The 27,144-nt window shown below is 39.9% G+C and overlaps 4 protein-coding genes across 12 annotated transcripts in view; all 4 read left to right on the forward strand.

Annotated features, from left to right (window-relative positions):
• LOC110491998 (homeobox protein Hox-C3a) overlaps positions 1–27,144 on the forward strand; it is a 70,231-nt gene that overhangs the window by 26,418 nt on the left and 16,669 nt on the right. For 3 of the 9 annotated variants that reach the window (XM_021565920.2, XM_021565927.2, XM_021565924.2), the window contains exons 1-2: positions 1,297–1,784; positions 18,110–18,158. The exons of 1 other annotated variant lie outside the window; for it this stretch is intronic. The gene's annotated coding sequence lies outside the window, so the exon portion shown is untranslated. Of the gene's footprint in view, positions 1–1,296; positions 1,785–15,038; positions 15,203–18,109; positions 18,159–27,144 lie in introns of those variants that run through there. 5 more of the 9 variants (XM_021565928.2, XM_021565925.2, XM_021565923.2 and 2 more) reach the window with 4 other exon arrangements.
• Positions 6,685–10,029, forward strand: hoxc6a (homeobox C6a). Its single transcript, XM_021565930.2, has 2 exons — positions 6,685–8,434; positions 8,935–10,029. Exons 1-2 carry the CDS (start codon positions 8,026–8,028, stop codon positions 9,240–9,242), a joined length of 717 nt encoding a protein of 238 aa, XP_021421605.1. The 5' UTR covers positions 6,685–8,025; the 3' UTR covers positions 9,243–10,029.
• On the forward strand, positions 10,816–13,963 carry hoxc5a (homeobox C5a). The gene is made up of 2 exons (XM_021565932.2): positions 10,816–11,670; positions 12,662–13,963. Exons 1-2 carry the CDS (start codon positions 11,175–11,177, stop codon positions 12,877–12,879), a joined length of 714 nt encoding a protein of 237 aa, XP_021421607.1. The 5' UTR covers positions 10,816–11,174; the 3' UTR covers positions 12,880–13,963.
• LOC110491999 (homeobox protein Hox-C4) lies at positions 22,791–25,346 on the forward strand. Its single transcript, XM_021565929.2, has 2 exons — positions 22,791–23,251; positions 23,808–25,346. Exons 1-2 carry the CDS (start codon positions 22,810–22,812, stop codon positions 24,173–24,175), a joined length of 810 nt encoding a protein of 269 aa, XP_021421604.1. The 5' UTR covers positions 22,791–22,809; the 3' UTR covers positions 24,176–25,346.

Genomic DNA, 27,144 nt, shown 5'->3' on the forward strand with positions numbered 1-27,144 from the left:
AATATGATATATATTTATCATATATCATAGAGAGACTAAATGATTGCCTACTTTGTCTATGCTCAAAGACAGGATTCGACCGATTTGGGCATGAACTAGGCTATTACAACAGAAACATGGAAAATGTCGTAGGGCTAAAACATAGAATCAAATATTCAAACGGAATAGGCTAGTAGACCTACAAAACAAACGTGTTTTTCTCCGATATCAAGGCGTATTATTTTGAATAGCGCTAGTAATTTAATTGAAGTGTCACAACATCTGGGCTTGATCTTCCCTCGTCGCTCATCTTAATTCTAACCTTTTTTAAATGACAGTATCCTAATAAAAGAGGTTTGGCGACACTGCTTTTGCTGAAATATATCTAGCCCTGTCGGATTTGCAGTTGTGCGATTTATTGCAACGTTCTGTCTAACTTTTTCTGTCTAACTTTTTTAATTCATCTTTAAAGCTTTCCACGCATATATTATGTGTGTTGTTGGTGGATGAAAGGCTTAAATCAAACTCTTGGTGAGGGAAATCTGTAACATTTAGACTGTTTTCAGTATTCCTGAGAATATAAAAAACGATAGGCTATTGTTTTCACACTACATAGGTCGTTGTCAAATAGCGTGGTTCCTTTCGAGGTATGAGGCCTATTGTTTCTCAACGTTGCTGACAATAACTGAAGGTGAACTGTTTCTATAACCACATATTTGCTATACGTTTTTTTTTCAACCATATTATAATAGAAATGTCTGCATGACATGAATTATAGTGTCGTCACAGTGTCGTTTCTGTAAATATGAAGTATTGTAGGCCTGCTCATATCTTTGAAAACATAGAGGAATGGAAAGAATTGAACCTGAGCATACACATTCATTCTAGTAGGCCTATGTTCTTATTATGTTGAAGATGATGATGATTGAGGGGAAAATGGACTCAAATGATCTCTATTCACCTAATGGGTGTGTGTGTGTGTGTGTGTGTGTGTGTGTGTGTGTGTGTGTGTGTGTGTGTGTGTGTGTGTGTGTGTGTGTGTGTGTTATTCATGGCCAACAGTCATATTGGTGGATCAATTGAGATATTGATAGATAAAGTAACATATGGGGGAAGGCTGTCATATCATTGCTTTCGTTTTGTTCTTTATAAAAACCTATATTTAGGCCTAGAGAATTGTATCCTCAAGAAGGAGAGAGACAAATTCTAGGGTGTGCAACACATTCCTAGTTGTTTAGGGGAGAAATTTACAGCTGAGTAATAAAAGTTTACGACTCAATCCATTCAGGGATTGGTTGCAGCGAGCCACGTGGCACACCCGCTCTGTGAACATGAACTTTATGCCTTTGTCTATTCCTCGGACCTCACGTAATATCAGCAGCTCTCTCAGCAGGGGCATAGAAATTACTTCGCCAATAGCGTATTTTCCTGGAGTATAGATTATACAATAGTTTAGCTTTTTGATATGGAACGCGTTTCGTCTAGGCTCCATCCCCTTGTGCTCCTGCATGCTTCGCGGTCAGAAATGGCTTCACCACAGTCACCGTCTCTACCAGCCCCTGTCTAGAGCAACCCAACGGTTGCAGAAAGAGAGATAGAGAAAGATAAAGCAGCGGACTGTAAATTACGCGGTGTTTACCTAATTGTTAAATTCAGCTTTTTGCTCTTCCATCAATTGGCAGATTTGGGGACGTTTGCTACGCCCGGTGTAGCGGTGTAGAGGTCTATTCGTCAGCATACCTTTCCGATGGGCCAGCGAGTTTGCGTCACCGTCACTATAGACAACCGGGAGAACTCAGACGCGGGTAAGAAAGCGGTTCCTTCCGTGATCCTTCCTCACTGGCTTGACTGTTAATGAACTAAACCGTATCTGTGAGAAGGGGGATTTGAGACGTTATGCCATACATGTTATATGGGGTCAGATATCATAAGTGAGGGCAAAGACATTGAATATGAATGCAATTGATCAAATCAAAGTTTATTTGTCTCGTGCGCCGAACACAACAGGTGTAGGTAGACCTTACAGTGAAAAGCTTGATTTTGTGTAGTTTGGGTGTTCGTGACCTGACCTGTAGGCTATTGTAACCTCCGTTATTTCTATAGGCCTATAGTAGGCTACCTCCAAACTTTGACAGTGCGCTGTTCAGAAAATCACTGACACACCATCGAGAATTAGATTGAATCATCAATTGTTCTAAGGTTTGGTTTGTTTATCGAAGGTAGCTTGCCTTGAGTGGCTTAATAATGTGAGATTATCCACTGGGGGCGTGTTGATTTGTGCTAAACATGCTTCTACACCTGCATTGCTTGCTGTTTGGGGTTTTAGGCTGAGTTTCTGTACAGCACTTTGAGATATCAGCTGATGTACGAAGGGCTATGTAAATAAATGTGATTTGATTTGATTTAATCTTTGTTTTCCATTCTTCCAGATTATTTATATATTACATTGAACCCTGTTTTGGGCCCTCCCCATTGGTCTAAATGACCTTTATTCTATGATCTCTTCTAATTGCTGACTGCATATGTAATTATCTATAGGCAACATTAGTTGCAAAAAAAGATGGGTGAGAGTATATATATCTAATCAATGTGAAAAGTCAATGTTAGATCTTGTAGTATTATACTATGTTACACGCACGCACACACACACACACACACACACACAAACAAACACAATACTGTTGTTCACTGATACTAACAGTGCCCCCTTGTGCCCACCTCTTCCACAGCGGAGTTGAGAGGTTGTGTGGGGGGAGTGATGGGGTTTGGTGACCGTTGGTCGGTGGTTGGTAGTTATGCAGGCTATATGCCACATTAGTGCGGATACAGTTTAATACATAAATGACATATGCGGATAGAAAGATGTCTGAACATGTCATCGGGCTCCCGAGTGGCTCCCGAGTGGCGCAGCATTCTAAGGCACTGCCAGAGGAGTCACTATAGACTCTGGTTCGATTCCAGGCTGTATCACAACCGGCCGTGATTGGGAGTCCCATAGGGCGGCGCACAATTGGCCCAGCGTCGTCCGGGTTAGGATACACCCTGGGGTAGGCCGTAATTGTGAACAAGAATTTGTTCTTAACTGACTTCATTAGTTAAATAAAAATAGTCAGGTACGAAGCTTGGAACCTCGTCTGAAATATTTCAACTGTCACGTGTGGCATGGGAACCATGTTGAATGGATGTCTGTATTGTGAGATGGCTTAAACCTGTTATTTTCTCATACAATAATGAAAACAGCTGTACACAACAAATGTAAAAAAATGAATTATATTTATTGGAGGAACACCAGCAACAGCAAACATGGTAAAAATCATAATACTAATATAACTATAAATCATAATCACAATAATCATCATGATCATATTTCACAACAACAATAATTTGCACACAAGATCTTTAATTCAGAAATCCATGCTTAACTAGCCTAGAACTTGCGCGTCGATCGGATTGCTAAGGTTTATTTACGAGCTTTGTTACGCTTTATATACGATATTTTACGCATGAACGTCATCATTGTTGGATTCGCCAATAGTGTATACTGTGGTGAATGGGACGTAGGCCCTTTCCTGTACATGTTTTGTTAAATATGGCAGACACTTGTACATTCATTTACACAAAATGAACATTGAATGCATGTTTAGTGATGGCAAAGCTGTGAAAGTGTGTGTCTGTCTGTGGGGGCGGGTGGGGGGGGGGGTACATATTGTGTATTTAACTACATTTTTCACTATAAGTTAGGCTATAGCCTAAAGTAAAAACATTAGCTGGCAAAAATGCATATTTGATTTTTCCAAATCACTTCAGATATTGTGTGAGGCTAATTGAAATGAGACGAAGTAGATAGGCCTGTCGCAGGTGCGTTTGAGTCGTACTATCACCTCAATGAGATTTTGCTGCAGGTCATTGTGCGGGAACCTTTTTCCAATGGTTTCTTTTTGCACTTTGTCGCGTGGGGTACACCTTTTGCAGCTCTTCCGGTTATCCTTGAATGAGAGAGAAAGAGATCAGTAAAATGAAACACAGAAGTCATGTGCTGCCAATATGCGAAACATGTTTCCCCAATCCATCGTAACTAACGTTGCACTTCAAAACCTTCGTACAATAACGAGTGACCCAACTCAATCGTAAAAATCCTACAAATTTAGAATTTTCCAGATGTAAGTTTGCAGATACATAGGCCTCCACAAACACGCAAATTAAGAAGGAAATAAATTATGATTTTATGCTTTATTGATACACATGAAAATAATAGGCATACCAAATGCCTGCAGTGTATTTTTTCCTGGGGTTTTGAAACTTGCAATAGGACCAAGCGCTGTTCATTCAAACTTTTTAATGACTAATAAACATTGCTATTGAATCATAAATCAATTTTACAAGAAGATATTTGCTTATTAACATGATTTACGATGTGTTGTTTTTTTGTTGGTCTCCTTAAAACAGCCTAGTCTCTGATTAGCGTAGTGCGTAACAGGAATGCAGCATAGCGCCTAGACCTAATTTGTAAATTGGCCGGAAAAGGTGAACATCATATTATAAAAGTTTGTTCAGAGCCAGCAATACGTATGAATTCCTCATGGTCAAGTAAGAGAATGCTGATAACAGAAAACATTGCTTCCCGGCCCACATGATCGACACATGTTCATCTCTGCTTCAAATTGTTAAACGTGGCAAACTGAACAGTGTAGGCTAATGTAGCCTCGATATTATGTGTTAGCCTATGTTGTTACAGCTTCAGATGTACACTAATTATAATTCAACCCAGTGCAGTGATGGGCTAGGCTACCATTATTAGGCCTAATTGGATTGTTCTGGAATTTCTACAACTCCTGATAATAATAATAATAATAATAATAATATCGTGTTTGGTCAAAAATAGTATTATTGTTAGTAGTAGTAGCAGTAGTAATAGTAGTCGTCGTAGTAGTATTATAGTTAGCTACACGCAATAGGGGTAGTAATAAAGTGCAACAGTGCAGATGTTCTTCTTCAAAGAAATAAAATAATTACGGGCCAAACGGTCTCTTTCCTCTCTGCTTCAAAAGCTGAGATGAATCCACGTCATTTGTCTTGAGGGCTGCCAAAACACTTAATGCCTACGAGCTGCCTTTCTCCCAGCTCACATCACTATACTGCATACCAACAGCTCTTGTGAATTATGCAATGGAACTACCACAAACTCCATGATATGAAAGTACAAATAATCATAGTGGCTTTATAAAGAACCATGTCGAATAAGGGATAAAACTAAGATGTTGTAGCCTACAGAGAGGTATAAAACGTGAAATACCAAAGAGAGCACATAGCGTATAGTCAAATAGTCACTGTGGTTCGCTCTCAGTCATCCCATCCGTCACAGTTGACAACACGTTGAAGTACGTGATGGTGATACGTTATGAATATTGCTGATTTCAGAAGCGCGCTCGGCTATATGGTTCTCATCAAGTGCTAGAAACCCATACTTATTTTTGTCTTAGTTGAGTGTCGGAGGAGAATCGTAATTCTATTCGCAGAATGGGGATACAATTTATGTAGGCTGGTGAAATGCAATGTTGTGAGCATAAGGAAAGCATCTTCACTACATAGAACATTTCAAGTGAAGGACATAGGCACAGGCCTATATACCTAGTTTCTGAGAGTTATGACGCACTTTCTACTGACTTAAATGTTGTCAAATGGTTAACACCATAACACACATGTAATAATGTTTACAATGAGGCCTACAGATTTTTGGGGGGTTTTCCTATTTGGTTTTCCTATTTGTGTCATTTTTGTCAGTCTGCGGATGTAAACCAACGGCGGTCAATCCAGTGGGAAGCCTTTATTGCACAACAGACGTCCTCGTCTTTCTTTCCGTTCTAGCTTTTATTGCCTGTTTTAGAACCGACAACAGAAGCCCAGCAAAATAGACCTACTATGTGCAAGTTAAAGATTCGTTTTATTGTAGACTGCATAGGCCTACGCGTAGACATCCCCTTGTCAAATACATACGTATGTCCTACATTTGTGGTTTCAATCATGTGAATTATGTCATTGTTTTCAATACTAGACGTCGTTACTATAGATTATTGAGAGAGAAAAAATCAGATCTTTAGCTAATATCGTTCTCTAACCAACGTGTTGTTATCGAATAGCTTGACGGTTGTTTGAACAATCAAATGAATCAATCTGAATGGATTTACATGCAGCTGTGTGTTAAAGCTGAAGATAGTGGTAAAAGGGTTTGCAGTAGGCTATTGTTGACTGAGTTTTTCCACACATGGAGAACAAAAGGATTCAATGTGGAATATTCATTTTTGGAATAACAGTTTTGTCGGGTTTGTACCTCAAATTGAGTAGCCTACCTTATAGAAAGGAGCCCACTTTTTTTTATCCAGGTTGCCATTCATTGATAAATTACTCTTGTCAGTCATTTTAGACAATAGGATTCCTTATCGTTTCCACAGCTGACTCACGCACGAGCATATGTCCCAGGCCCCCATAACACACAATTATAGATCTATAGCTAAAGCACTGGGCTATTTCAAAATATCCACCTCTGTGTACGATGTACAGCATACCGTCGACACTAAAATTCCATTACTACCATTAATCGATGTAATAATTTTGTGAAGCCAACTCACATAACTTATATTTAACGCAATTTGGCACTAAACATATATATATGTAAGTTATACCTAACTCTACATTTCTAAGATGTGATTGTATCCGTAAAGATATCGCCTACCATCTCAATAACAGTGCTTTGTGGATACATATCCTCTGACGTAGCCTGATCAATTCTCTACTCACGGTTGATTGCTGGGTTTTCAGGAAAAGTGTTCTGAACGGTTACCACTTAGGCTAGTAACTTCAAATACAATTAAACACTATTCTCTTTTTTTTTACATTGTTATTCTTCTTGCGTTTACAATCCAACGCATTCGTTTCAGAGGCTCAGGATGTATCGTTATGTAGGCTATACACAGAGTTATTTGTTGGTGAGCTGAGAAACTTCACTTGGTTTTATTGCCCTTCACAGAAGAGACCCTAAACGCATTCTTATCACCACCGCCCTTCCCCCTAGCAATCGGAATTACCCGTTAAGAGCCAAGGCACGATAATTACCTTCAAGTCATGTAATGCTAATTCATACACGATGTAAAACATGGAAAGAATGTGAAAAATTCTTGCCCAGCAAAAACACAAGAACCAACAGAGCACGCGAGCTTTATGAGAGCGCTACCACTACATAAACATCTGATTTGGATACAACCTACACTGAATATGTACACAGTGGCGAGGACAAACGATACATTATCTTACATATTACATTGTACTCTTTATTGGCTTTCACAATTTTCAAATACGTGCGTGCGAACTACATTGTCCTTGTGTGTAAGTGTGTTACACACACACACGTGCACTCACACGCACACACACACGCCATGCCACATAAGCAGGTAAAACATATGTAGAGGTATCAATTTATTTATCCCATTTATAAACTTACATAAAAAAAAACTAAAATGCCAATTCAGTGACGGGATTATTCTGTTTCTGGACAGCAGTTTGATATTGCAGACATATACACGTCGCTTATATATTTATAGTGTCTTGTTTTCTTGCTCAGTGTGGAATGTCCAACTAACTTAATGCATGCGTTGCTATGCCCCACTAACTTAATGCATTCGTTTTCTGGCTGCATTTTTAGAGCTATAGCTGGTTAGCTAAAAGCTACAGTTTCCTTGCTCTCAATTGGTGGAGAATGGTCAGCTGACATTGTCATATTGCCTCTCTCTGGAGCTAAGCGATCAGCTATAACACTCGGGTTTGTGAGTCTTACCGGAGATTGGAAATTAATAATATTGAAACCTCAAGCAACCGTCTATTTATACAAGCAGCGAAAGGGTGAAAGGAAGGTTTTGCAAAGGTGTGTGAGCAGCCAGCAACATATCCAGAATAAGGGAAAGGGAAAGGGGGAGCTACTGAGAGGGGAAAGTGGAGAAAAAAAGACTGATTAAGAAGTGCGGAGAGTTGAAGAAGAAGGGTTGCAGACAAGGTATGAATTCGTATTTCGCAAACCCGTCACTCTCCTGCCATTTATCCGGTGGTCAAGATGTTTTGCCAAGCGTGCCACTAAATTCCACCACTTATGACACAGTGAGACATTTTTCGTCGTATGGGGCTGCTGTGACCCAGAATCGGATATACGCAAATCCTTTCTATTCTCCCCAAGACAATGTTGTTTTTGGGCCGAGCCGAGCATCCTATGAGTATCATGGATCTAATGTGTTTCTTCAAGACAAGGATGGAGGTCTTGCCAGTTGCAGACAAACAACAAGCATGGGACTGAATGCACAAAACCACATTGCTCAGGAGTACAGTTTGGATCAAGCCAGAGGTGGATCGCAGGAGCAGAAAGCTAACGTCCAGATATACCCGTGGATGCAGCGAATGAACTCTCACAGCGGTGAGTTTTACTACAACAAATAAATTAAGTAAATGAGCCAGTTTCACGATATATCTTAGCAACAGAGCATCTTCGTTTTTATGGCCCCATAAAACATCATTGTATCGTCTCGCCCTGTAGAAGGCCTCTTTTCTGAGTGTGCGTAACTATTCCAACAGTTTCCCAAAATAACGATGATATATTTAACTATTATACATTTAGTTTAAACAATTTGCATAGGCTACGTATATTTTACAAACAGATATTGGACATGCAGATTAAGTCTCATGCATGGTTTGGAGAATCGTGTTTATTTTACTGCATGCCATATGCGTTTCTACCCTGACCAGAGATTAGTAGGCTATTTTCTACATGAATTGCTCCCATCACATTGTCAGTACCTTTGTCATGATGTCTAATCTAGATTATGGTAATTGCATCAATTTATGTCAGAACAATTCACATAATGGCTTGACATAGAAATGTAATCCAGTACATTATGATTTATTTTCTCTGCACAGGAGTTGGGTATGGGTCAGACAGACGCAGAGGACGCCAGATATACTCCCGTTACCAAACACTGGAACTAGAGAAGGAGTTCCATTTCAACCGCTATCTAACCAGACGTAGACGTATCGAAATAGCAAACGCCCTTTGTTTGACAGAACGTCAGATCAAAATTTGGTTCCAGAATCGTCGCATGAAATGGAAGAAAGAGAGCAGCCTGACGTCGACGGTGACGGGAAGTGAATCGACAGGGGCCACGGCGGAGAAGGAACGAGACGGCGTGGAAGAGGAGAAAGAGGAGGAAAAGAAAGAGAAAGAATGAAAGACATTTTAAAACGAAATCATGAAACTCCACTAAACTACCTAGCCATTCAAAGACTACAAACTCCCCTGCATGATATTATTCTGCTATTTGTCCCTCTCTCTCACAAACTCGTAGCCTTCGCGCGCGTAAAAACATGCAATATTCTGCCATTCGGATCATTTTAGGCTGGAAAAAGCATATAGTTAACTGATAGCTGTTTACTTCTGGTGGCATAATGTCCTTTGCCATAGTCATGCTATTTGTGTTGTGAAATGTGAAACATTCACCATTTCCCTCCAGAATTGTCCCATTTACACTGTAAAATATATCTTTCGGATTACTTCAGTCAATTCACATAGGTCAGTGTTGGGGATGGTTTACAAACACAATAGGGCATAAGCATTCCAAATGTGAAGGAAATGCTCAGGCATACTTATTTCGTTTGTGTTAATGTACTTGAATCTTCACATTCCCATGAATCCCATCGCAATATGACTCCTGCAAAATATCCTGAAAGCTCTCACGGGGTGAACTACACTACCTAAATTGTAGATATGCCTGTATATATTCTATGTATTCCCATATATACTCTGTGAGGGCTTTGTGTGCATTATGCTGCTTAAACGGATGTTCTCTTAACGTTGCACTTACCACTTTTTGGCATAATAACCGTTTATGGTTACCCAAGACTACCTAATAAAAAGGGAGAAATGATACAAGAGGAATCAATCACGTTGTTTAAGGTTGTGAATTTATGTTTTGTGTATCATTGAATAAAATGTTTTCAAAACAGTTCCGTCCGTGTGGTATGTAAATCCACAATAGACTAAGTGGACACCCGAGTGACTTTACGTCATATCAATATAATCCAGAGTCTTTTGCACAAGTTGTGTGTTTGATTGGTCATTCGTCAAGGTATCTCATGTATGAATAACCTGTTACTTGACATATTACGGTTTAAGAAAGCACCCGTATTGTTTTTTAGTCATATAGCCTATCCAATTTCCAAATGAAGTTGCAACTGAAACCAATTTGGCATACCAAAATAACCGTGACCATAAGCCAGGAAAATATGATATTGTGCTATAAAAGCTGATAGCTGGTAAAACATTTAGGCTATCGGCTTTTATTCTGCGCAATACATTTTCATATAGACACTTTGGGCACGTGGACCTATATGGACTCCTGGGATGACTATAAAACTACATTTAAACCAAATTAAGACAAACCTAAATATAACAATGGCTCCTCGAATAGCAAACAGTTAATTTATTGTTATTATTATTATTACTATTACTATTATAGCCTACTATAGAGCATTTTACGTTTTTATTGCTTAACAATCACGTCATTGCTCGATCAGTGTTGCTCTTCATAGTGCCTCTATGGGGCACCCCGCACCCACCCTCAACAGAGGGTGGTATGCTATATGATGCAGCAAGGCATGGGCATTATGGAGGGGGCATAGATGAGATGACCGCCCTGGCCTGCCCTATATCAGACACCAGATGACGCTCTTGTCTTAGAGTCTCGCTCTTTTCCTCACAAAGACCCCACAAGGTCCCCAACAGCCCACAGCACAAAGTTTACCGGACACGTTCCTCCTATTCATCAATATACCCCCGGGGTATCAAGCCAATGTATGACTGGCCAACATCAGCACGTGATCCTATTCAGATGCCCCATATTTGGGCAGTGCGCGTCGAATCAAGAAAAAAATACCATTCCCCCACCTATAAATCGTGCTTATTTTTTTTTGTTAGGAAAGATACCCCTTGAACTTCCAAAGAGCTTCATAGGAAAAGCAATAACCAATAAAAACAACAATACAAGAGCCAAATATCTAGCCCAGGCTACTCCCAGATAAAATATTTAGGCTATAGGCTATTGCAGTTTTTACTTCATGTATCTCTTCTGCACCGTTTTTGTGTGTTTGGTTTTTCGTATAAGATGAGTTCCTATGTAGCAAATTCCATTTTTAAGCAGCAAACGCACGAGGCATCCTCCTGTAGCGCCATGAATAGTTTAGGCAGTTATGGCTCTCTCTCTGACTTCGATCAAGCTAATTATGCCTATAACGGAGGTCTTCGTGATTTCAACGGAACATTCACCTCCTCTGATGCCACTGTAAACTCTCTAAAACGAGAAGAGATGAACTCTAGCCTGCGAGGCAAAACGGACACTCAATCTCCAACACGACCACAGTCATACTCAGCCTTGAGCTCCCGGAACTCCGTGCAGAACTGCCTCAGTGACGGTATACTGAGCAAAGGGAATGAAATGCAAATGGAGGTGGTCGAAAACCCCAGAACTACGACCGAAGAAAGCGCGATCAAAGTCGAAACTATGCAACCTGTAAAACATCAAATCCATTCGAAGAAGCACCAAGACAATCATCAGCAACCGCAGATTTTTCCCTGGATGACAAAACTACACATGATCCACGGTAAACTTATTTGTAAAATGTATATAGCCTACTACTTCCCTCACTCACTCTCACGCCTGCTATCCTGCTTTTGTCCATTCACAGTTTTTCCTCTTGAGTTTTATTGGCCAAACGCAGGAAATAATAAAACTGGCGGTCATAAATTTTGACAAAGGCATCTATTGCTCGTAAACCTGTTCTGTTACTGTGAAGAGATGATCTGCGGTTAGATTGATTGCTGCATAATTGGATAAGAGAAACAAACAATTGAAGAAAACGATGAACGAGTATTAATGTGAGTTCTGTTGGGCTGAAAGTACTTTTCGTTTCCAAACAGGTTATTTTAGTCTAAAATGAGAGTATAGGCTAGTTGAACTCTCGGGGGGAAACCAGTGTCCTGACCTCCGTGTGAACTTTTCACCCTGGAAAGCTCCAGATATAACTGCGGAAAGGCATTCATGTTGCCATGTCCAACATCCACTAGCTGTCCATTGGGATTTAGCCACTAAATATTAGCACTGCATTTAGTGTGGTGTTAAAGACTTAAATTATAGTTCTGCAAGTGTTCTTGTAACAATGATCTGTTTTTCCCTCAACTAGGGCAACAATTTATTTTGCCAAGAGGTATTTGAAATGAACAAGTGCCAGAATATAAAAGTTTTTGCTTTCAATGAAAAATAATTAGAATAAAATTGGTTGTCATCCCATAGATGTTATCCCTTGATTTCAATTCCATTATTTAGTAAAAAAAAAAAAAACGAATTTAACCTGAATTTAAATCGTTTCACGTTTGGGGATTTAGTCACAAGGCCATTTTACCATTTGTTCATTATTTGAATGGTTTTGCATTCTGTAACTCACAGGAGTCTTCATTCTCAGGTCATCCAAACCGTTTGACCTCGAGCCATATTATTTTTTTAAAGTATAAGATGTATATCATGTTCGACAGCTCTGGATTTTTTACTTCAAATGTAGGCTAACACCTATTTGTTTTTCTCTAATGCCACTTCAGAATCATCTGACGGTAAACGCTCTCGAACCAGTTACACCCGCTACCAGACTCTGGAGTTGGAGAAAGAGTTCCATTTCAACCGTTACCTCGCCCGTCGCAGGCGTATTGAGATCGCCAATACCCTCTGTCTGAACGAGAGGCAAATTAAAATTTGGTTCCAGAATCGACGTATGAAGTGGAAGAAGGATTCGAAACTGAAATCAAAGGATTCAATATAAACATGGAGTTTATGACTGATCTGGAGACGAACAGCTAAAAGAAGTAGGGCCTAAGCCTACCCTAAATAGAGAGAGAGAGAGAGATCATGATTTGAAACGTGAAGGCCGTGTTCAGAATCAGACCCTATTATGTGTTATGGACTATTACATTATTTGCATATTTCGTGTTTGGCACTTTATATGTGGACTTGTATTCTTTGCTTAATGGTTGTACAACATTTAAGATTAAAAATATATATATAATAATAAAGTAATGTGTTGTCTTAATGTAAAGATTGTGTCAGGACCTTTGGAAGAATTAGGGAGAGCTGTGGACTATAAGGCCACTCCCTCTTTCATGTTACATTCAAAAATGGAATAGACACCAAATAAACATTCTATAGCCTATACCCTTAGCATTGAGATAATAATTATGATCATGTAAATGACTGATAAGCCTACTGAGGGGTACCAATGAGAACGAGGAGACTTTATCACGAAAATATTTTATTTTTCTAAATGTTTTAAAATGTATATTTGGCCAGAGTCTTACACACGAATAAGAAAAACAGACGTTATAAACAGACGGTTGACTTTTTCAATAGCAAATAGATTGTCTACACGCATAGACCAGCAGGGTCAGGGATCTGCTTGTATTATGTCCAATATTTAAGAGTTTCGTGATGGTATTTGAGGACATCACCCATACCAATAGGCCTGAGATGTCCATGTCCATACCCTTCAACTGAAGAACCATCGACATGCGTTTCTCCAATTTCAGATTCTTACTGATTTTGTATCTTATTGTTCACTGTAATCAATGTCCAGAGTTGTCAACAGACATGGAAATGTGTTGTACATGTCGTCTCTTTATAGTCTCTATGTAATATCAAGACTTTGGATGATTCTTTAGAACTATAGAAGTACAAATATACCCTAACACTAACATTTTCCAAAACTGAGATATCAACAGTGTAGGCTACATATTGGATTATCTAAATAGCTACAATACCTATTGTATAATTCATGGTATGTTAAAGCTTGTGATTCAATCAAAACGCTTACAGGTGTTGAGAGACCTTTTGAATAAACTTCCCAAACCATATACCAGCACATTCGTGTCGCTTTTTTTTAAATCATTACATGTGTAGGCACACTTGGTATTGAAAAACAGATTCGAGTCCCCGCACCGTCTATTTCAATAATTTACAGTATCCCTGTCAGACAAACGCATGCACATAAAAGTTTAAGGTCCCAATAAAACGTTATTACTAGGTTTCCACCTTTCCACCACAGATAGGGAAATGGTCCATGTTTTAACAGGATATAGAGGCACATAGCCAGCTGCTACTAAATTCTCATGGGTTGAAATGCAGACTAACTTTCTTCTCTATAGAGGCTGACGACCTACATATATTGATGTTTCTAGGGCATTCTGGATCAAATGTAAAAGCTATGGTTATGAAATGTAGGATCTTAATTTGAGCCTAGTTTGCTACCGCATGAAAATAGTCCTGCAGCAACAGGAAATGTGAATTATTATGTGGACTATAATGAATGGACATTTTTGTTCAAAGTGGAAAAATAATAAACGGTTGACTTAATGTCTTTATCTCTTGTGCGTTGAGTAGATGTTCATTTAATCACGTGGGTCAAGATTGTAAGCTATGTTGGAGCTGCAGGCTGTGTATATAGACAAAACCATAAATTGAAACAAAACTATGCATTGACCTGAATTTGACCCACTGCTGGCCTAGTGACACGTGGAACTATAATTTTAACAATAGCTTAATTAAATGGCTTAACCAAAACAATCAGGTTAACAGGGACAACAATTGTTCAGATGCCATGTCCTGTCGCAAATATCGTCTCAAATGAAAAAAATATAATTTTCACTCACCTCGCAGACAGGTAGCCTTTTTACTACTAGGTCTATAAATGCAACAGAGCATGGGCTGCTTTCTCAATGGCACTGTCGGGCCTAACCGTGCTACGTTAGCCTATGTAGGGCTATCAAATCCCCCTTTATGGTATCTCTTTCTTTTAGTATTTTAAAGTTTGGAAGGTTATTTATGCCAATTGCCTCTAGCGGGGCCTGTGAATGGTGCATACGGAGCACGTGGTGCCATTAAAGTGGGTTTTATGGCCTGGAAGAGCTGACAAACCCTCGATATATACACATCATATATAATCTTAACTGTCCGGAATCGCAGCTGCTGGCTCCTCTTATCCGAGGAAGAAAGGGCTGTGTGGCAGTTAGTGTGGATTACCTTGGCCCGGACTAGTCTGCCTGTAATGGTGGTGCTGTGCTCTCTCAGTCACAAATGGATCCTTAAACGCTCCAGTAAGTTTACAATATTTGTACTTTCCAGCATGTTGTGTCAAACTATAGCGTTTCGTTTGTATTTGGTGCTGTGGTTGGGTTTGCTTGATGTTTCCCGACGCAACGGGATTTGTTTTAAAATGGTTGTGATTTTCATCCCTTGTAATTTGTACACTCAATCGTTATTTTATATATCTGACTCTGTTTGCTGTTTGTTGGTCCTTAGAGGCTAAATGTATTCCAATATATTACAAACGTGTGTCATCCATGCATGTTCCCCTTTACCACTGGCAAAATTAAGCTATGGGAGTAGAGTTTGAAAGAGAGATCTGTTCCAGCTTCACTTGAGTGTGTTCTACTTATGCTACTCTTATTCATTAGGCATGCACCTTTATACAGAACGGAGTATATACTTCTTTAGATAAAGGCCAACTCCACTTTGCTGCACAATGGTCAGATGCTTTATGCTATAATATGTTACATAGTTGTCAGACTCTGTAGGTGTGTGTGTGTGTGTGTGTGTGTGTGCGTGTGCGTGCGTGTGTGTGTGTGTGTGTGTTGATGTCAAAAGCCTATACATAGGCAACAGCTGCTATCCAAACCATTGCAGTCAGGTTCCAGAGCTTGGTCATGTGCATAAATAACTCGTTGGTACTTGAATAAATATAACAACCCGACTAGCAGGTTTGGCTTGGTTGGGATAGGGAAGGAGGTACTGCTGAAGCAATCATACTGATGACTCAGAGACTGAAGAGTGTGTCATCATCGTCCCTGCTCAATGCTTCATCTGTCTTTAATATCTTTGCAGGGCAGCCCAGTTGATGCCTGTGACGTTAGAAGTTCAGTGGATAAACATCATCCATCCCTTAATCAATGCATGTTTGTGATTTTATGTTTGTTTTTGTAGTTGATGAATGGATTAGGTAGTGAAAGGTGTTGGAAACGTTTCTGAAGCCAAACTGGATGTAGCAGAGCAACAAGTTTAGTCCCAATTGTAATATTGTATCCATCACTATTTACTTGGGAAAGTTGTGTGGTTGATATTGGTAAGATCCTCTGCTGCCTTGAGTTTTTCATGTTCGTGTGACCTGAAATCTGAAATCTGGGCCCCATGTTGTAGCTTGTAATTATGGCCCAGAGTATTTCCTGGTCAGTTCACAGACAGGTCAAGGAGGAACTCTGGGCCCTGATGATGCAGTGAGTTGATGGGTTCATGTTGAGTATTTTCCCAATAATTCCTGTTAGATGAAGAGAGGGGAAGCCAATAGGGGGTGCTATTTAACATGCTCCACCTCCATATAGCGCATAAGGATGTTAAAGAGGGGATTCACCTGCATTATATTCATTGGAATGGAGTTAAGTTCTTCACTGTTCTTAAACTCAGTTATTCTTTACTGTTCCGGTTCCGGTTGACTGTATTCCATCTATGGTATCACAGTGATTGGCAACTACTCATCCAATAAGAAAACCACTGTCAAGTTGAGATAATATAAGAGTTGTGAGGCATTGAGAACGTGCCTCATTTTTTTTTTTCGAGGAACCCACCTCCAGAAAACAACAAATATGTCTCGATGAACAGAAAACTGTATTGTGATTTTGTATTTGTTTGCGTACTTAACTTAATGGTTTGTTATATTGTAATATTTTCACATTACATGAGTCTCACTTTATGAAATTAATTTGTTTCATTATGAGATTGAATTAAACACAATTGAGCATGCAGGCCTATGCCATTAATTGGATTTCTTAGTGTGTTCATTTCAGTGCCAAAAACTGCCCAATGTAAGACAGATGCGAAACAGAAAAAAAACGGACCCTTTTTCAACAAAGGGTCCGAATTCCAGTTGTAGAGATTGCAAGTTTTATGATGTACAGTCAAATTCGTTTCTGCTTCAGGCTTGAATATACCCAATACGGTGACAAAATCTTTTGACAATTGAACATTAATCAGCATGGTCTGAATCGAAGTCGAGGGATTTCTATAAATATAACTTTTGCCCAAGGAAATGCCAAATGTATAAATCCAGTTTAACGACCCCAAACCGACCTGTCCTTAATGTCTCTCCTCGGCCCCAATTCTAGAAGATCACACACTTGTTATAGCTTTTTCTGGGACACCTCACCTCAATTAGAAATTAACTGGAAGGAGGGGGATGTGGGAGAAGGGGTTGGGAGGATAAAGTGGCAATGGAGAGAAAAGGATACAACAAGCAATGCAAAGTCAAGAACACTAACATTGTTGTTATTAATGGGGAAAGTTGTAGCCTAAGCCTATGTGGCTTAGGCCACATATATATTGGACATTTCAGGGAGATTTCAGAGAGAAGAGAAATTGTCGTTAGAAAAAGGGGACATATGACTTAATTGGTATCGATTGCTTTTCTATGACATAAAAATATTGTAATTCACAGTATTTTAGCCTTTTCAAACCTGATAATTTATTAGATAATTCCCTCTTTTTTTATTGCGACAAAAGATCATTTCTAAACGAAAATGTCCATTGTGTTTTTTAGTTATGAAATTTGAAAATACACTACAAAATACTATCTTGACCGTCCGTGTTGTTTTTCAGGACATCATACACTTTTTTAGGGCAGTTATTAAAACCATTCCGAATAATTTGGGATGAAATAATATATATACTTTTACAGGTTTTTGATTTAGCTAGGCAAGCCAGTTAAGACCAAATTCTTACTTACAATGACGGCCTAACCCGGTCAAACCCTAACGACGCTGGGCCAATTGTGCGCTGCCTAATGGGACTCCCCATCACGGCCGGTTGTGACACAGCCTGGAATCGAACCAGGGTCTGTAGTGACGCCTCTAGCGCTGAAATGCAGTGCCACCGCGCCAATCGGGAGTTTGAACTCTAGTATCTCATCCCGCTCATCCCGCTCATTATCTTTTTTTTTATATTTTATTTTGCAGACAACGAAATGAGGACCGATACAGAATGAAGGGGATATGTACAGTATCGGTAAGTTGTTTATTATTTTTGCACAAACAATAGGCTACCTGCCCCATTCGGTCCCTTCCTGCAGAGCCAACAGAGAGGGCAGTGTTCCCTGATAATAGCCAGTGAAATGATAATAGCCAGTGAAATGCACTGGGCGAGGTGATATTAGCAAAAAGATGCTATTTGCTTTCATGCTAAGAAATTCGTTTAAACTAGGCCTATGTACACACATTCCATTCTACAACAATTACTCGTTATTACACTATATAAACATCACAAAGATTATTTCACACATGTTGGGTTCTAATTTTCTGAAATATATCTATTTTTAACAATCATTCAGTGAAATAACAACGAATCTCATGTTATCCTACTATCAATGTTGTAGCCTACAGAATTTGTGTTGCATGCATATCGTGTGTTACAGATAGATAGATACACTATAAAAAGGGTTATTATGAATTTGACAGTAGTTTACAGGCATCTAGGTGGAAAGTACAATGCTGTATGTAATATTACAGCACACCTACTGTAATATAAACAAAGTATCAAAGCAAGTACTGTGTAAGGACACACAGTACATTGCCGTAAATGTACCGTAGTATACTGTAAAAAAGAAAATGCTACCGTAATCGAAATGAATGACTGAAAGAATGAGTGAATGGATGAATGAAATTAATTGAGGGGAGGAGATCGTATTTCACAGTATTTTACTGTAATAACAAGGGATTGGTACAAGCAGGTTGGCTGCTAAGTAAAGTGTTTACACGTTATAGTAAGACTAATTCATATTTGGGTTTTTATATTACGTACACTTCTAGAGGCCTTTTAACAACGGTTTCTAAACTGGCAGCAACTGCATGGAAAACCGGATCAAAATGACATGGCAAAATGCTCAACCATTTGAGGTTTAAGACTGACTGCCTCTGGGGCCCTATAACCACATTGGAGTTCAATTGGTACCGCATTCTCACTCATGGGTGCAACAAATATGGCCTCCTACAATGCACGCCTCAAAATGTGTAAATGAGACAGAAACTACATTACCATACAACCACACTAGTGGTCAAAGGGTTTTTAGTGCTCCAAAGATACGGTATGGCATACTGTATTCTGTGGGGTGGAATTAGAGTGCTATTCGAAATACAGCAATTCTTTCCCCACCTACAACATTTACCCACAATGCACCATAATTGACAGTATGCTGCAGTAAAACGTTTCAGAATATATTACTGTTGATAATAGCCACAATTACAGTATCATTTACAGTTTTCTGTTACAGTGTGCAGCCTATGTTTGTGAAAGAGAACATGCTGCAAGGTGTTCATGTGACGGAAAAGAAAGGTTCACCATTTTTCCCATGAACAAATGAAACATCAAATGAGTTTGCCTAAGGGCCTCATTTTTCTGTAGTTCTACATTATAACTAGTTATTGAACTAGGGGAGAGATCTGAAATCTATTTGTGGGGAGAAAGAATTCATTGCTTTTCGCCCATCAATAATCCTTGGCAGTGAACTATTGGAAGTCAAACGTGAGGGGTGAAACGCAGGTCAGGCTGTCTAACGAATATTAAAAAGCGTCCACAACACTGGAGCTGGGGTGAGATGGGACCTGGGGGCGTGCACGGGCCTGTGAAGGCGGGGGCGGGTGGTAGGGGTAGTGCGAAAACTCTAATTATAAACTGAGTGGGTCGAACCCTAAATGCTGATTGGCTGAAAGCTGGTAAATCAGACCGTATACCATGGGTATGGCAAAACATGTATTTTTACTGCTCTAATTGTGTTGGTAAGCAGTTTATAATAGCAATAAGGCTCTTCGGGGGTTTGTGATATGTGTCAAAGCACTCTGCGTTGCGTCGTACATTATAATGATTATATTATTGCTTAATCATATGCCGAGATTTGCAGATGCTAATTTTAGATGAGCAAGAAAGTGTGTATGTTTTCTTCTTCTCTTGTCTATCCTAAATGGTTACCTATTCTATTCCATTCCATTCAATGTATGATATTATATTATATCTATAACATGATCTTGTTCACAAGTCATCTGAACATGTTCATCTTTTAATTGTGCATCAATAAAAACGTGAAGATTAAATTGGCGTTTTCCAGGCTATTCGGTTGAATATACCTATTCACCATTTTAGTAGACTATTAGATTCTTGAAACAGGTCACACTCACACCATGCACGATACATTTTTCATCTCCGTCTTCTCATTAACTTCTAGGATGGCAGCCAGAGAGGTTACCGAGCGGTCAGTATGGTAATAGCGAGGCAGGCGAGCACAAGAAATCGTTGGGGACAATAGAAACTTATTTTTCATCTGTGCTGTCACGCCGGCGCTTTGCAGGCTACCCACCGTGCACCGTGTTTGTGGCTGAATATTCATAGTTTAGAGGAGCGACTAACCTCAAAGGCAGACTACTCTTTTCGCGCGCGCGCGCGCGCGTGTGTGTGTGTGTGTGTGTGTGAGAGAGAGAGAGAGAGAGAGAGAGAGAGAGAGAGAAAATAGCTACTGCAGATATTTCATTGACAGATTTTCACCTAACAGAATTCTGGCAGTTCGATTTTTTCTTTTCATGCTACAATGGAAAATACTCATTAGTTGTCTATATGTACCCTGTAGAACCGAATTTGTGTTAATATATTACAATCGCAAGTACGTCTCTACAGGAATACATGGGCTACTGAAATCCCACGTCTGTCAAGATAATCGTCTGCTTCAACTGTCGCTTCTATTCAGTAGGTTATAGCTGCGTTGTATCACGTGTTAGCATGAATAATAGGGCACGAATAGCCATAAATCTCAGAAGAAGTCTGTGCAAAATATGTGTCTAACTTACAAACAATCTAAGATTGTCTAGAAGAAGCCCAGGCCCAGGCATTGTAATGACGTTCAAAGGCATATATTTGTACAGTAGGCTATCTGGAAGCAAAGGTATACTACTACAAGTCTGCCTGTACTAGTAAAACATGTAAGCAACCAGCGATCGTTTAAAGCGGACTGATTTAGGCCTACGGCGTTCTATAGCCCCATAAAACGCCTCAAACATCGCTGCCGAAAGTAATAAAAATGGCGGGCGCGCTTTACACATAAACAAACCATAAACATCTGCCCTGCTATGTTATTTTCACCAGATCATGTTGACAAATGACTAAAAGAAGACCACTACCTCGAATTTAGACGCTGATTAGCAAGCAGGTGATTGACCTCGTGTTCTGATCCTTCTCATGTTCTTATAATCCCCTGTCGTAGTAGGCTAGATTTATTCTAGATGTATTTTTAAATTATTATTATTATTCGTTTTTATTATTAGTCTATTGAGCCATAAAGTTCACAGACTGATTATGTGTAGGCCTACTGTCATGTGACAATGTGGTGTCGTGCATAATTTAAAGGATGGAATACAAAACACGAATACATTTGGCCAACAGTTAATTACAGTATAATTGCGCCTGTAACGCATCTGTGGCAAGTGATACCACTCAAAATGGACAGCTTTATCTGCAATGATTTACTTTTCTGAACACAACAGTGTATGGGGGGGTTGTAATGGATGATGTTATTTGCTCCGCATGCTAGGGCTGATGTCAAATGAATAACCTATACACGTGCACTTAGACAGCCACTTGTGTTGAAGAAGATGAAGCCACGATGGACAAAACACCTCCCTGAGACTCATTTCAGAGTAACGTAACACTGATTTGTTTACTAGTTGGATCACCATGTCATACTTATGTAGTGTCTTATTCAAATGTATGGACCTGTACATATCCAGAGAGAGAAAGAGAACGCGACGGAGAACGGTATAAATTCATACTGCAATAATTCAACCATAATGTCAGTGATATTGCATTATCATTAGCATCTACGTAATACTATTTTAAAGCAGTGAGATGTGTTTGACCGTGTTTGAAAGTAATTCAAATGCAAAGTATTACATGTGTACTTGTACTTCAGTATACTTCGTGATGTTGTTGTTACCTAAAAAGCTCATGTATACTGGTATACTAATTTGGTGTACCTCTGGTGTCCTCTTTCTCCTGATTTAGGCCCAATTCTAATTTCAAAAACTCTCGCTTAGTTGGAACTGGAATGTCTGCATAACATGTACGATTTACGCGAACGTTCATGGACTGTTTGAAGGCAGCAGCCGGATATTCTTAGACTTATATTCTTATTTTTGTGAATGAGGTAATCCTGCCGCTGTTTTACTTGCAGTAAGCAACCCAATCGTTATTGAGATTTTGCGTGCGATTATCCATTCACATACATCACTCTACCTCCATTTCTATTTCTGGATAATAATGATACTGATGATAACAATAATAATAATATAACTGTAATGACAGGGTTCACTTCACATAAGAGGTGTTTGTTTTGATCACTTGCATTGGTGACACAAATGGCGTGAGGAGAGAGAGCGAGAGAGAGAGAGACAGCGAGAGAAAGAGAGAGAGAGAGAGAGAGAGAGATGATGCCCACAATGGCGACCGAAGGTACGTTCGAAAACCTTTGGTTCCTTATCCGGGGACTACCTCTCACTCTGCTATTGGGCCGTGGGGTCACGTGGTAAAAGTAACTTTACAGGGCTGCTCGCAAGTAGGAGGGCTTTATGGAGCAGAAAAACGACAAAGCTAGAAAAATTATTTTCCACTCCAGAAATTAATGATCATGAGCTCGTATTTGATGGACTCTACCTACATTGATCCGAAATTTCCTCCATGCGAGGAATATTCACAAAACAGCTACATCCCCGACCACAGCCCCGAATATTACAGCCGCGCAAGGGACCCTGGCTCTGGTTACCAGCATCACCATCAGGAGTTATACCCTCCGCGGGCGAGCTACCAAGAGCGCCAATATAACTGTGCAAGCATCCCTGAACCTGACACGCAAAGTGGACATGGACTACCCCATACTGCGCACCTGCTTGCAGGGAAAGGGCAGCCAGCCTCATGTGAGACCCCACAGCTACCCATGTCCCCCACCACCCCACCGACTGCATCCTCCGCCTGCAACCAAGCTACACCGGAGCATCCAAACAGCTCAGCCTCCTCCAAGCAGCCCGTGGTATACCCATGGATGAAGAAAATTCACATCAGCACTGGTAGGCAACTTGTCTCTGTGTTTGTCTTTTCTCTCTCTCTCTCTCTCCACTCTCTACTCCTCTCTCCTCCTTTCCTTCCCTTTATCGGTGCCTCTAACTCCCATCTCCTTCCCAGCCCCTGCTACGATAGGGGAGAAGCTTTTGAAATGGCACAATTGAGGCGGATTTACGACTCAGCGTCGGTAATTACACCCACCATAAATTTTATAGCCGAGGTATACTCTTGGCAGCCGTATCACCATGTGGCTTCTGCTGTTATGTAGCCTATGTGCGCGATGGAGAGAAGAGGGGGAGAGATTAAACGAAAGAAAAAAGACTGCGCTTTGTAATCTTGCATTAATAATTTAGCGCATACTTGGATGTGAGTGTCCCCTAATTACAGAGAGATGGACAAGTTCTTAACTTCCCATTTAGATTCTTTCTCACACCAGAACTACCATATCTAGCCATTTATTCTGCCCATTCCCATCATATATCCCAGTTGAGGACACTCTTGTTTACTCCCTCCTTCCCTGCTTTTCTTTCTTTCTTTCTATTTACTTCTCCCCTTTTCCAGCGAACCCGAATTACAATGGAGCGGATTCCAAGCGGTCTAGGACAGCCTACACTCGACAGCAGGTCTTAGAATTGGAGAAGGAGTTCCACTATAACCGCTATTTAACTCGGCGGAGGCGCATTGAGATAGCTCATACATTGGTTCTCTCCGAACGACAAATCAAAATTTGGTTTCAGAACCGCAGGATGAAGTGGAAAAAAGACCATAGGCTTCCTAACACCAAAGTGAGATCCTCCACCACGGGCGTATCCTCCGGGTCCAACACAACCTCATCAACCGGCGCTGTCGCCACTTCCTCGGCCACTGGTGCCATTATTCCAAATGAACTTTCCGGAGGAGAGGATGGCGAGGATATTACAACGTTATAAGGCGAACAAAACAAAACACAAAAACACTTCAAGAAGGGAGATAGAGAAATGACTGATTATTTATAGAATAAAATAATCAGTCATATAGAATATATTTTGTTTTCGTAGCTATTTGTGTGGTTTCATTTAAGTCCAAAGTTATATAAAATGCATGTTATATAGCATGGATTTATGCGAATACCGATGGATTCTTTTTACGCGACACAGGGTTTAAGTTATTTCATGCTGAATCAAAATGATGTTTTTATGAGAAAATGTTTTGAATGGAGGGGAAAAAAATGTAGCCCTACATTTGATCTAAATGTTATGGTGGGCCATTCGTTTGCCCTGCTGCCCAAGGTGAAATGCACAATTTATTTATTTCAAGCGGAACACTGGAAGAATATCATTATTATCATAGTTATTTTTGGTAAAAATGCTGGAACATACCGATGGGAACATCGATCTTGCAAGGTGAATTACCTCGCGTATTTCAAAAACAGGATTTTGAATTACAATTTAGTTTGTGGTGTTTACGTTGTGTTTAGCAGGTTATTGTAAAATGCAATAAACAGAGTTTAGTGTATTTGTGATAATTATATTGGTCAATAAAACAGTGAATGTCTACTAGTTTTTGTTTCGTGTTTGGATGGATTTTATTCATGACCAATCGAGGTCAAGTGTAATTTCTTTTGATAACAGAAGCTCATCCTATGATGTGGTGAACGTTATTTCAAAATGTTATGAAAGTCACAATTGACCAAGTACTGTATTTCCTTTATAGTTCAGCCTAACAAAGCATTAAACATTTGTTTGGCAAAGTTGTCCGTTTGCAACGTATTCCCCCTTAATTTCTAATACTCCACAATAGACCTAATCCTTAATCCAATAATAATCAATGATTCTATTCCAAATAAAGGGTTATAGCCTGGCTGCATGCGTCCTACCCTACATGCTAGCTCATTAGTCTCAAGGACATTCAATTAACATGGCAAGCCATTCAACCAGGCCCTCAACCAGACTCCCTCTGTAGAATAGGCCAGTGCCTGACTTTCTGGAGCCCTGTTTCCTGCTCATTACTGAACCTATCGCTGCATATAACTCTGCAAATCAGTATCATAATGTCAAAATATGACCAAATAATAATTTGTGTTGATGGTATGGGTTGCTATTAATTCCCCCTTTGCCCCAATTACAGGTTGTTTTTCTTGTCTTCTAATAAAGTCAATAACTTGAAGTCAGATTATGGGGCCTTATCGTGGACAATAAAGTATACTATAGTTTACACAATATCGTACTATGATCATATCCACGAGCATTGCCTCAGATTTTCATAGAATATCTTGTAAAAAACAAACAATAATTTGATAATAGTTTTTTATATGCATGCACACAGGCCTTCTCAATATGCAATCATTTCTACAGATATAAAATGGAATGTTAGTTTTCTGAGATTGTCATTCTAAAAGTAGCCTATGTCTGTTGGGCCCTGAGACCTCCCCGGTCAAAGTGAAGAGTATGCTTTTAAAAAGTGGCGCTCGAGCAACGTCATCGTCACCTCTGCGCTTGGTAAGTAGCCGACACTGCAAAAGTATCGTGGCGGGATTTTCCATAGGCCTATATGGCAGTGTTGTGGATTTATTGTCACCATGCAACTCTAATAATACATAGGCTACTCATATTGTGCAATTTCTCTCCTGTAACCATGTCTTGCATGATGAAAAAGACCGTTCAGTTAACAGTTTTCCAAAAAATTATTTCATTTGTGGAATAACTTTTTCTTATCCTGCTCAAAATGTGGTGTAAAACATGCCACGTTTGAAAAGAGCGCAAGCATTTGATAGATTATTAAAATGTGTGACTTGAATAGAAATTATAAAACGGCTTGCTAGATGGGGGGGCAGACGATCACAAAGGGGAGATGTAGTCTATTCTGAACCATCAATCTTAACGCCGCAGAGTAAAATTATTTGGGACTGAATATATTAATTTGGCAACAGCCTCCCTCACAAAGAAATAAACCCAACTCGCTAACTAGCAACTTTACGAAATAAAACTACCAGGGACAAAAATGAAACTTAACACCATGCCAAATTCCAGGAGCCTTTATGTAGTTGCCATGGCCCGTTTTCCCAAAAGCATCTTAAGGATAATTATGAACTTAGCCTTAAAATGTTTTGGGAAACCGGGCCCTTGACAGTTGAGAGAATGTGTAGCTAGCTACTCCACAGTCTCAGCATCCCTCCAATCTCTTTCTAAAACCTGTCGCCTCCATGTCGCGAGGCTGAAAAGGTACTTTATTGAAGTTGGGGACGAACCGCGAGAAGGCCGAGTTCAGTCGGAGGGCACATTTTCTGTCCCATTAGGTCCGTTTCAGCCGGGATGGCCGACCTTTGCAACCCCTGTGACCTGACTGGCTCTCTATACGTGTACCTTCTGTGTGTGCCCTCGTAGGTGGTACCCCGTCCTTACGTGGCTTCGTCAGTGCGCTGGCCTTTGTGGGTTTTTCTGCTCGGGGCCTATTGAGGGGCCGGTGGAAGGGCACCTCTGAATGTGTTGCTCTTTTGTTGCTCTCAGTGGTGACCCGAGAGTGCGGTGAACTGTCGGCCACTTCTCTTCCATTGTGTAGGACCTAGCCCCCTTGGACATCTTACACATTTGAGGGACTTCCAAGTGGTGACTTTGGAGCTTCTGATCCGTATGCATGTGAGTGTTAGGCCTGCTCATGTCGAATGCATTATTACAATTGATAGGATTCTGCATGGGAAAACGTTGTATATTTGTGAAAATGCATCCATCTTGGTGCATAACAGCTTCAATATCATTACGGGTAAACGTTACTTTTGGAATAAATATTATATAGACAAATATATAGGCTACGTTTATGTGGACATTTGCTCCTGCATTGTAGGCCTAAATTAACAATTGAATGCATTGCAATCCAAGTCATGTATTTGATTCATGCTCCCAAAAATAAAAATAAACGTTCT

The sequence above is a fragment of the Oncorhynchus mykiss genome, chromosome 16 (genome assembly GCF_013265735.2).
Source record: "Oncorhynchus mykiss isolate Arlee chromosome 16, USDA_OmykA_1.1, whole genome shotgun sequence".
NCBI classification, from domain to species: Eukaryota; Metazoa; Chordata; class Actinopteri; order Salmoniformes; family Salmonidae; genus Oncorhynchus; species Oncorhynchus mykiss.

Coding starts and splice junctions, on each gene's coding strand:
- hoxc6a (XM_021565930.2), top strand. CDS start 8,026: ATGAATTCGTATTTCGCAAACCCGTCACTCTCCTGCCATTTATCCGGT. Junction 8,435..8,934: donor GCGAATGAACTCTCACAGCG/GTGAGTTTTACT, acceptor TTCTCTGCACAG/GAGTTGGGTATGGGTCAGAC.
- hoxc5a (XM_021565932.2), top strand. CDS start 11,175: ATGAGTTCCTATGTAGCAAATTCCATTTTTAAGCAGCAAACGCACGAG. Junction 11,671..12,661: donor AAAACTACACATGATCCACG/GTAAACTTATTT, acceptor ATGCCACTTCAG/AATCATCTGACGGTAAACGC.
- LOC110491999 (XM_021565929.2), top strand. CDS start 22,810: ATGATCATGAGCTCGTATTTGATGGACTCTACCTACATTGATCCGAAA. Junction 23,252..23,807: donor GAAAATTCACATCAGCACTG/GTAGGCAACTTG, acceptor CCCCTTTTCCAG/CGAACCCGAATTACAATGGA.